This window comes from Cyprinus carpio, chromosome B9, assembly GCF_018340385.1.
Source record: "Cyprinus carpio isolate SPL01 chromosome B9, ASM1834038v1, whole genome shotgun sequence".
Classification (NCBI taxonomy): domain Eukaryota; kingdom Metazoa; phylum Chordata; class Actinopteri; order Cypriniformes; family Cyprinidae; genus Cyprinus; species Cyprinus carpio.
In genome coordinates this window covers 7,210,353-7,221,535 of record NC_056605.1, presented here as the reverse complement: position 1 = coordinate 7,221,535, position 11,183 = coordinate 7,210,353, and the positions used below count along the sequence as shown (strand labels likewise).

The following is an 11,183-nucleotide window of genomic DNA, read 5'->3' as shown; positions in this document are numbered from 1 at the left end:
CTTCCCAAAGTGTGGGCCACAGAGGTACTGCAGGTTGGTTGTGACCTAGGCTAAATCAAATTAAAATGATTAAAATATTCTGTTCTCTCTCTCTCTCTCTCTATCTATCTACTGTACGGTTTCCAGATCTGAGGTATATGTGTGAGGTTAATGTTTTTAAGCACAATTGTAATGAATGTTTTTTTTTTTTTTTTTATAGTAAAGTTGTCACAGATCTAAACAAAATCCCTACTATAATGTCATATAGCATTATTGAAAAATAATAGTCTGTTATCCCAATGTGTAAATTCTATGGTGCATTAATGCATATTTAATGAAACTTACAAGACTTATAAGAATGAATACAGTAAGTCAAACATCCAAGACACAGAGTGTACTGTGTATGCATTCAATTTTATTGAAGAAGGAAGATATCAACTGGCAGCATTTTACCACCTCAAAATGTACATCAAAATCGAAACACTTATTTAATCAGGATACAAAAATACACATCTCAGTGACCTCCATATTGTAATAAATAGTTAACCATGCATCTACGATAAAAAGGCACAGAAAACAGTCACTTAGTAGTCATAAAAATTACCTAGGCTACTACTTACCAAAATCATCCAGATATCAATACAAGTGACTACCGTAACATTATATCCCAATAGTGAAAACACATACACGTCAGTTGTTTAACCTTAATAAATATGCAAGTATTGTAAATATACCTATATATGTAGTCTTAAAAATGAAGCCGTGCCATTGTAAACACAATGTAAACAAATGAAACTCACATCGCACTTCTCTTAACTGGATATAAATCATGTCAAAGATATGTTACCTTGCTCTACAAATTCCCCCAAATGAAATCGTTTTTGAAAAACCAGGCAGTTTACAGCTTTACGTTCGCTATTATCGATAAGCCGAATCCCACTGTCACTCACAATCCAATGAAAAACACTCAGTGGTGGCTTGAGAACTGAACTGAGGTTCATGTGATCATGTGCACATGTATTCAGTGTGGCATGAGAGGAAGACTGCACTTGTGTGATTTGAGTCTGTTGTGAACAAATGAACTATACAGAGGCACCAAATACAAGGTCGACCTGCTACAGCTGTCAAACAGAGAACATGTAAGGCCAATTAAATCGGGCTTCGGGGAGCTTGGTAGATTTCTGGAAATGATCTTGTGTCTTTGGTCATGAGTCTAGCTAGTTGGGGTAATTACCTTTTGTAATGCGGTCACTCAGTAATGCATATCTGTAAAGCATATCAGTAGGCCTACATTCAGACGTTTTTCAGAATGCGTGGAGGTATGTGCACATAGGTTTCGATATTATAGAACCACAAGCATTTGCTATAAATGCACCATTTGATTGTCAGATCAAATGTTTATCAGATTAGTTTTTTTCTCTCACTATATAAATAACCTCAGATGACATTTTCTGCACCGATTTTGGAGAAAATGTCTGTGAATGGATTTTAAAAAGGTATAATGTGTTATACAGAGACTGAGTGGTAGTTGAAAAGCCATAACATTTCCTAAACGAATACACAAGTGAAAGGGAATGTGTAAAACTTGACGCGCATCCCAATCTGCAGAGGTTTTTGCGGAGTTCTGCTGGCGCAGATTTCACATGGTCCTGCCATTAAACAGCCAACACCTGCCATGAAATGCCTACAGACAGACGCTGAAACCTCAGTAGGTGCTCACTACTGAGAAAAGACGGGAAGTGAGAGACATTAAGTTGCCAATTAAACCGCAAAACAAATGACATGGATTTCTGAAGAATTCAGGCTGCACTGTTGTGACGCCAGTGGTTCTCAACTGATAGAATGCAATCAACTGTATAGCTGTGTTCAGTTATAAAAAGCTTATCAACTTTTAAAAGACAGGAGAAACTGTTTTCCTCGTTTTTATTTTGTACGTCCAGCATTATGAGCCCAATCAAACTGGACGGTGTTAAGTTCATCTTTCATTTGGTGGAAGCTAGATGTATTGCACAGATGCCAATATGGACAGGGCCAAACTACATTAAATACGGGTTCACTTACAACAAGAATAAACATGGTTTGTGCAAACCACAGTGTGTTTTGTGTGGTGAATTATTGGCTGCAGAGAGCATAAAACCATCACTGACATTTAGAAAACAAACACACAAGCTATAAAAAGCATAAATCGCACTTTTACTGTTTGCGCATTCACAGTTCATGATAATGTTAATGACTTTTAAGGACATTTTCTTGTTTGGCGCCATGAGTTGTTGAAGCAAAACCAGTTGAGAACCACTAATATAATCTATTATTGATAAATGAACGCTGTCGTGTATTCAGTCTCGTTTTTAATCCCATCGTTTCATAATAATGCCTAAACTCTCAACGAACTCTTCAAATGTGTATTTTTCTTTTTAAAACCATCCTGTTCGGTTCCACCCAACAGACCAAACCCCATCCTCCAGGTCTGTTTTCATCTGCCGTATTTGTTTGAATTCTCACTTCAGGTAAATTGTGGGTAGAATTGGATTTCTTGGTTGGGACCAACACATCTTTTCCGACACTATTCACTTTCGCTCTGTATATACATCAAGTACTACTTTGATGTTATCGAACACCCTCTAGAGGAACGTTATAATATAATATAAACCTAAAATCCACTTATATGAGTCCCATGTGCGCTGTTGGTCAGGTTGGCTTATGCAGAACTACGTGTAGCTCCGAGCTCGAAATTTTCCATTTTGCGGAAAAAATAGAGGCACAACAGTTTTATAGTCGGTATGAGGAAACATCCAGCCGTCAAGCAAATTATCCTGGAAGCACGGTTAGACAGGATCAACAATTTGCTCATGGAAGATTTATGAATTTTGGAGAGAACATGGTGTGATTCGTCTGACCCAAAGTCCACCTTAATCCAAAACCGAAAAAAGAGGAGTGTGTGAAGTTTATCTTTTTAGTTTTCCATGGAAAAACCTCACATACTAAAGCTTCGTAGAGAAGAAATGTATCAAAAGAAATACAATATTGCACCTTCCATAGAGTACAACAGCACTTAACGTGTAAAGGCGATTACTAAACAGAATAATTCACAAAGGTGTTATGGTGCTCTATACACAAATAAATGTGTCATCTGATAATATCTTGTAAGCGTTCTATTATACAAAGGCTTTAATTAACAGTTTAGACTTATATACAGTGCATATATTAACAAACAAACAATCTCTTATACCCTGTAATGCCATCAACCAAATGTAGATGATCCTATCAAACTTGCACTGGGTTCCTGAACTCAGTAAATATCAACTATGTAAAGTTGCAGGTCAACTGCAATTTCTTATTCAAAACAACAGAAGTCCTATTTCAACTAATGTATAATAATATGCTTTAAGTTACAAAGAGTCGCCGTGTTCATGTTTTCCCGAACCACTTCAGATTTGACCATTTTTCGCTGAATATTTCAAACATTGTGGGTTGAATTAAACTTTTGGAATGTTCTAAAGAACATTTCGCTTTAAAAACCAGGGGACATTCGCTTTGGTACTTTATTTCACCGACTTACCTAACGTCCTACTGTAAGATTAAAACATTTCTTACCAATAAAGCTCATCTGACGATAAATATGGCACATGACACTGCTTTGACACAAGGTTTCCATGCAGACGGATGAATAGAAATAAATCAGCAGTCTACTTTGACCAAAGGGATGCTTCAGTAGTAACAAATGGCATCATACTAAATTCATATAAAACTTGTTCAAGTTTGTACAATAAAAAACAAGACGCAGATCATGCAGTAAAACAGCTATCCAAATATAGCAAGCATACCATGCATCAGTATGTCACTGGCGAAGGAAACCCCTTTTGACCTTTCCTGGCCTGCACCGCCGCACTGCGATGATTGCCGTTTGATTGCGATACACCAGCAGACTTTTTCCCATCTCCTTAAAATGTAAACAGTGCAGAATATTGCTGACACATCACATCGCCCTCCTATTGTTGCCATCTACCGCAAGGCAAAGAGCCAGTGAGCTCCTCTCCTCTCGGTTTGGAAGTCCTGTTCTGCTACTTGATTTGTAATCTGTTAAAGAGGCCAGAGGTCGCGTGCACGATGAGAATTGCATACCTGATTGTGCCGTCGATGCGATAAGTGAGGAATGGCTTTTCTACGGGGCTAAAAGTCTGGACACAATCCTTGTCCTTTTGGCACCAAAACAAACAACCCTAGCTTTTCTACAAGCTATTCCTACAGAGATCCACGACACCAAAGCGCATCCCACGCCGGAGCTCCTGCTTCAACTCCCCTTCGCTCACGAACGGAATGTGTGTTGACGTCACTCACAGGTCCACCATCAAACTCTTGGCCAAGTCCTTAGTTCCCTGGAGAATTCTCTTCATATGACCCACCTTCGAGATCCCCAGATCCTAGAGGAAGTAGACAAACACAAGCGCACTCAGAACGAGGCGTTTCCAGAGCTCAGCTCACGTACTGTAAAACATTTTTTTTTTTTTTTACTTTTTACTTGTTGCATTTAATACTCTTTGATTCTTTTGGATTTTTGTCTTGCGGAATAAAACACTTTTATTGCACTATTCATGTCATAAACCAACTAAACTTCAGTTTAACCCAAGTGTTTTCAAAGCATTTTATTTTAGTGTCTTTGCTACAGACTTACTATGGTAATAACCGCAAATTATGCATAATTACAAGCAACCAATCCTAAATCGCCTAACCCTAAAGCTACAGTAAATACAGGTTTTATTTAATATTACTCAGTACTGATTTGCTTAACGACATTGTTACAGAGACACCTTCAAATAAAGTTCAAATGTAATTTAAAAAACCAAAACACATGTTAAAAAAGCACTTAAATATTTTATGTTCCAGGCAATACAATTGGATTGAAGAAAATGTCACATCTGTATTTTCTCTTAGACATTATTACCATTTTAAAAGTAATGAATTAAAAATGGTCATTTAAACAAAAACACTCACATTTCTTAAAGGGTAAAGCTGATTTGCAACCAGATTTGTATTACAATGTGTCCACTTTCTCCGTGTTACACTCGTACTGAGATATTCCATTTATTTGATAGCAAAAGTCAGACGGATGACGTTAAATGCCTCATTCTGCATCATCCAGTGGACTTCTGACAGCGTTTTGTGAAAAGTAAAGATTGTTTTGCTCACAGACAGTCGCATCGAGTCCAGAGCATTATTGGTGTTGAAGTTTCCCTACTTTTTGGCAAAAGCGAATTCAAATATATGCTATGTCAACATGGGAGTCTTGAATGTACTGTATGTTTTGCAGTACTGACCATACACTTAAGTACAATCAAACTCAGGCATTTCCACAATCATTTTAAACTGATAATCAATCAAACTGTCAATTTAAAAAGATTATGGAAATTCCTGACTCTGGTGTCTCCCTGAGCAAACTGTAGTAGGTTTGAGATAAAGCCACAGAAAAAGTGACATCTAGTGGCAGGCAGGCTAATCTAAACGAGGCATTACACAGACACAAATAGACTACAGATTCATTTTATTAAAGTAAGTTTCCATTAAAGCAATTTGTGTACTATATCTGCTATTATTTTAATTATATATTGCCATTATATTGGTCGTCATCCACTCTGCCCTCTAGATATTTCTATCAGCATCAGCCATTACAACACCAATATCAGTTGATCAATAGTCAAGGAAACACAACAACCCAGGTTAACCTCGGGTTAAAACAATGCAGCTGATCCAGTCACAATACCACTATTTATGTCCCAAATAGGTTTTCAAAATATGTTTGAGGACATCCTTAAAGACAGAATGAGGTTAGACCAGATAAATGGCAGGGACGTTTGAAATGGGGGGACATAACAGAGGCGTAAAAATGGCACAGTCCAAGGTTCACTAGTGCTTGTGATAATAAGTGTGACCAGAGCACCTCACACACATTCACTACACAACACTCAGCTGCTTTCACCAACCCTTTGTGTAATTCTTCAACACTGGGAGGTGTGATCCATGAGCATTTATACCACCTTTACTGAATGTATTATGATCTATTTATTACTTCTACAAGTGCACATGAAAGTGTCATTGAGATTCTGGCGAGGAGGGTGTTTATAGTGATCTATCACTGTGCTAAACTGTTTAATACATTGGCCCATTCGAGTGATAATCCTAGACAGTTTCATTGTTTAACATAGCTCCACTATACATGGCTATAACCAATCAAACGTTGTAAATGAGCTCCTGTTTATATCTCAGAATTGCATCAGTCTCACAAGACCTGATCACAAATGAACAACACTAAACAGATGTAAATAGAGTCTGTTTTGGGATTTGATCACAAATATTATATATATTATATTACATATTATATTATATAGTAGTTCTCAACTGGTTTTGCTGGTGTTTTCTCTTATCTCACAAAGCTGATATTTCCTATTCTCACTATGCACTGTTATATGATTTATAAATTTGCATTTCAGGCAAAAATGTGCCAAATGTTCTGTACTTGTTTTTAATTTATACCACCTTGTCAACATGCAGTAACACTGTGATATAGTTAGTGACACTATTTGAACAAAAGTCTGGGGTCAGTAAGCCTGTTTTTACTTTTATTCAACAAGGATGCATAAAATTGATAAAAAGTGACAGTAGAGATGTTTATACTGTAATGATTTCTATTTCAAAGTATCAAGGTTTCCACAAAACTATTAAGCAGCACAACTGTTTTCAACACTGACAAATCAGCAGATTAGAATGATTTCTGAAGGATCATGTGACACTGAAGACTGGAGTAATGGGTAATCACAGGAATAAATTCAATTTTAAAATATGTGACCCTGGAGCACAAAACCAGTCATAATTAGCACAGGTATATTTGTAGCAATAGCCAACAATACATTGTATGGGTCAAAATTATAGATTTTCTTTTATGCCAAAAATCATTAGGATATTAAGTAAAGATCATGTTTCATGTAGATATTTTGTAACTTTCCTACCGTAAATATATCAAAACTTCATTTTTGATAAGTAATATGCATTGCTAAGGACTTCATTTGGACAACTTTAGAGGAAATTTTCTCAATATTTTGATTTTTTGCATCCTCAGATTCCAGATTTTCAAATAGCCAAATATATCGGCCAAATATTGTCACATCATAACAAACCACACATCAATGGAAAGCTTATTTATCCAGCTTTCAGATGATTTATAAATCTCAATTTCAAAAAATTGTTCTGTGGTCCATAATATATGTGGCACATATGTTCAAATATAAAACAGTTATTTTAAATTCTAATGGTATTTCACAATATTACAGTTTTTAGTGTATTTTGATCAAATAAATGCAGCCTTGGTGAGCACAAGAGACTTCTTTTAAAAATCTCACAGAACCCAAACTTTTGAACGGTAGTGTAAGTACTCAAGAAGTTCGAGATCATTTCTGCATGTTCATAGCAGGTGTAACCAGGGCCTGATTTGCTCAAAGCGCTCCCCGAATCACACACACATAAACATGTGGACTGTACTCATGAACATGCCCATCACACGACCGCATCTTCAGAGCCTAGCCGACTTAAAAATAACCCTACGTGCGTCAGGCGGTTAGTCGTGTAAGTATTCAGAGACCCGAAGGACACTTGCACAGAGGAAGCCAAGCAGAGCAGTGCAGCACAAAATAGCAAACAGGGTGACAGGTAAGAGGACAGAGAGAGAGTCAAAGAGCGAGATGGACAGAGAAAGAGCGTTTCGGTTGTTCTGAGGGACATCGTGAGGCACAGAAAGGGGTTGTGTGTATACCTTGAGGTCTCTCCTCTCCAGGTGCAGGAGCTCTGAGCCGCGGATGTCGTGGCGGATGAAGGTCTCTTTGTATTCTCCCAAGCTGAGCTGCTCCAGCCAGGCGGCCACCTCCTCAGTGCCCCACCTCTGAACTACACAAGTACAGAGCGAGAAGCCCCCTTCAGTGTCCAACCCCCGTACACTCGCAGGACACAAGCAAACAGGGTCAGGCCGAGAGGAGGAACAAGTCAAAAACAACCACAAAAGGAAAAGGGGACCAAAATCAAATCAAACCAAACAGGAAAGAGAAGACACAGAGAGAAGTGGCGGCAGCAGCTGGCAAAGAGAGGGTTAAACAGGTTCGGTTTGGTCACTGGCACACCTGGAGGCGTTTCTGGCATGCAGGTTATCACAGTGACACGTCCACCAGGAGAGACAGGAGAGAGAGGAGGACGAGGAGGGAATGGGAGGCTGAAGCCTGTGCGACCTAACGCTCCTTAAGTCCCTAAAAACACTCTGTTCTTGTGGATGGCATGCTAAACCCCCGCAGCAGACGTACACGTCCAAGCCAGGGCCAAACTACGTTCAGTGTAAGAGTCTGGACGTATGCAAATCTGTTATGACATTCACCCTGGATAAGCACGCCTGAAAATGTCAAAGAATATGATGGATTATATTTTGCAAACAGGCGGAGAGCCTACTTTGATCCCTTTGCCATCATCACTACCAGAGTAGTATGTACTAAGTATGCACTGACCTCACGAATCTGGACTGTTTCAGCAAGGATTAAAGGTGATGTGTGTAACTTTGTTTTGTTTTTAAACTGCAGACAGCTCCAGGAAGAATTCGACGCTCGAGGTAAGTGCCATCAAATCTGCACTAATAAATAATCTGCACTAATATATAGGTATTATTGTTGTTATTATTATCAACTGAAATTAATTAATGAATTGACTGATAATAACAATAATAAAAATACACATATTTTGCACATTTTTGGAGGTTTTGAAATAACTTTTTTCACCTTCTAATATGAAATCAAGAAAAACTCTAAAAACAAAAACAAAATGATCTTGGTTATATTAAGTATATTTTTTATTTATTATTACTATTATTATTATTAGCATTATTAAGGATGATATTAATGTGTAAAATATACATTGCACATTGATAAAAATACTAATACTGATAATAATAATAATAATAATAATAATAATACACACATTTTGCCATTTTTTTTAGGCTAAAACTTAAATCGAGTTTTTCACCTGCTAATATGAAATCAAGAAAAAACATAAAAATAAATAAAAACAAAATTATCTTGGGTACATTAAGTGTATTTTTATTTTTTATTATTACTATTATTATTAGCGGTATTAATGATGATATTAATGTGTAAAATACACATTGCACATTAATAATAATATTAATAATAATATAAATAATAATACACACATTTTGCCAATTTATGGAGGCTAAAATTGAAAATGAGTTTTTTCACCTGCTAATATGAAATCAAGAAAAAACATAAAAAATACATAAAAACTAAAGTAATCTTGGGTACATTAAGTGTATTTTAATTTTTTTATTATTACTATTATTAGCATTATTAAGGATGCTATTAATGTGTAAAATACACATTGCCCATTAAAAAATTATATTATTATATTAGTAACAATAATGTGTAAAACATACTGTACAGCATTTTTTTATTTTTTTTTATTCTTTTTTAAAACATACTCAACATTTTTTTGACAATTTTTGGAGGCTAAAAAAATTGAATTGTTTGAGTTTTGCACCATTTTGAAATGAATTAATTATAAACAAAATGATTTTGGGCATCAGTCTCTTCTCGTCTAAATGGACCTGGCCAGGATGAGCTGCAGTATAAACCAGACTTTCTATGTTGAATTCGCTTTCCAAACATTGCTCTGTTTGTTTTAGTGGCTCAGTAGTCAATGTCTGCTTCAACAAATGGGATGAGTTTGGGGCAGGACTGTCGGTTTGGTGGGAATCTGGGATGAAGGAGTGTTTTGGACACCTGTTTGGAAAACCATCATTATTTTATACATTTCTGTTCAGTGCTGCCAGTGACAGGAATTACACACTTCACCTTTAGGCGTTACACGTGTAGCACATGTGCAGTATGAGATGTTTGGGTTTGTGTTGTCCCCCCTCTGTGTGGTACACCTTGGTTTGTGCCTGCTGTTCATGTGTAGACACATGGACTGTTTCTGACTCACAGGACAACACATGACCAGAGGAGTGCAGGGGTGCTCATGGATGGTTGGGTTGGACAGAGGACCACTGGATATGAACAGAGAGTCCTCTCAGAAGAGGATGCACATGCTGTTTGGCGCTCTATATCATCAGGTCACTGCCTCCATGGGCCATCACTTCCTTTAACAGTTCCCCATGTTGTCAGCAGTCATGAATTATTTTTACAAAAATAAAAAAACAAGTCTCAGCGTCCTGCTTTTGCATTTTTCCAATCGAAAAGCAAGATGTAACCCTAATACACTTTTACATGACTATGAATGCAACAAAAGATGAGGCATCTATGATTTTAGTGTCTGCCACATGTGAGGATATTCAGATACTGTATATGTGGACACACACACACACACACTTACCTGACTGTGGGCTGGACTTCTTCGGAGCTTTCTCTTTCTTGAACTTTGGCACTATGCGAAACATGCCACTCCGACTGTTTCTTTTTCCGTACTCGAGGGAGTTATCCTGTCTCACACAAAATGACCTGTCAGTCTCGGAGGCAAGGAACTGCAAAATACTCACTTCACATTTGTTAGTGTATTATACATGTACACTATTGTTGAAAAGTTTGGGGTCAGAAAGATTAAAAGAAATCTCTTATGCTCACAAGGGCTGAATTTATTTGACCAAAAATCCAGTAAAAACAGTAATATTGTGCAATATTATTACTATTTAAAATAACTTGGTTCTATTTTAATATATTTTAAAATGCAATTTATTCTTGTGATGTAAAGCTGAATTTTCAGCATCATTACTCCAGTCTTCAGTGTCACGTGATCCTTCAGAAATCAATATCATGCTTCACATTCTTGTGAAAACTGTAATACTTTTTTTTTTTTTTAAATAAACAAAAGTTCAAATAGAACCTCATTTATTTATAAATATAATTTTTTGTAACCTTATAAATGTCTTTACTGTCACTTCTGAGCAGTCAGACTCCATACCAGTGTTATTTTAGCATATTTGAGATATACTTATTACAATTTTTATTAATATTGTACATTTTTTCTATATATAGAATTTTTTTTAATCATTTTAATATCAAAGATTATGTAATTTTGTTGGGTTTTTTTGGTCCTTTTTTTCTTTAGATATTTTTAGATTTTTTTTTAGTAGGTTTTTATTTTAGTTTTAGTTATTTTAGTATGTC

General features: G+C 36.5%; 1 protein-coding gene across 6 annotated transcripts in view; it reads right to left on the bottom strand.

The window, feature by feature from the left end:
• Nucleotides 1-374: 374 nt before the first annotated feature.
• LOC109095693 (diacylglycerol kinase eta-like) overlaps nt 375-11,183 on the bottom strand; it is a 77,220-nt gene continuing 66,411 nt past the window's right edge. For 4 of the 6 annotated variants that reach the window (XM_042730810.1, XM_042730812.1, XM_042730808.1 and 1 more), the window contains 3 exons: nt 10,393-10,498; nt 7,781-7,911; nt 375-4,400 (listed from right to left, as the gene is read on the bottom strand). In XM_042730810.1, coding sequence (XP_042586744.1) covers nt 4,314-4,400; nt 7,781-7,911; nt 10,393-10,498 — 324 coding nt within the window. In that variant the 3' untranslated portion in view covers nt 375-4,313. The remainder of the gene's footprint in view (nt 4,401-7,780; nt 7,912-10,392; nt 10,499-11,183) is intronic. The other 2 variants (XM_042730814.1, XM_042730811.1) reach the window with 1 other exon arrangement.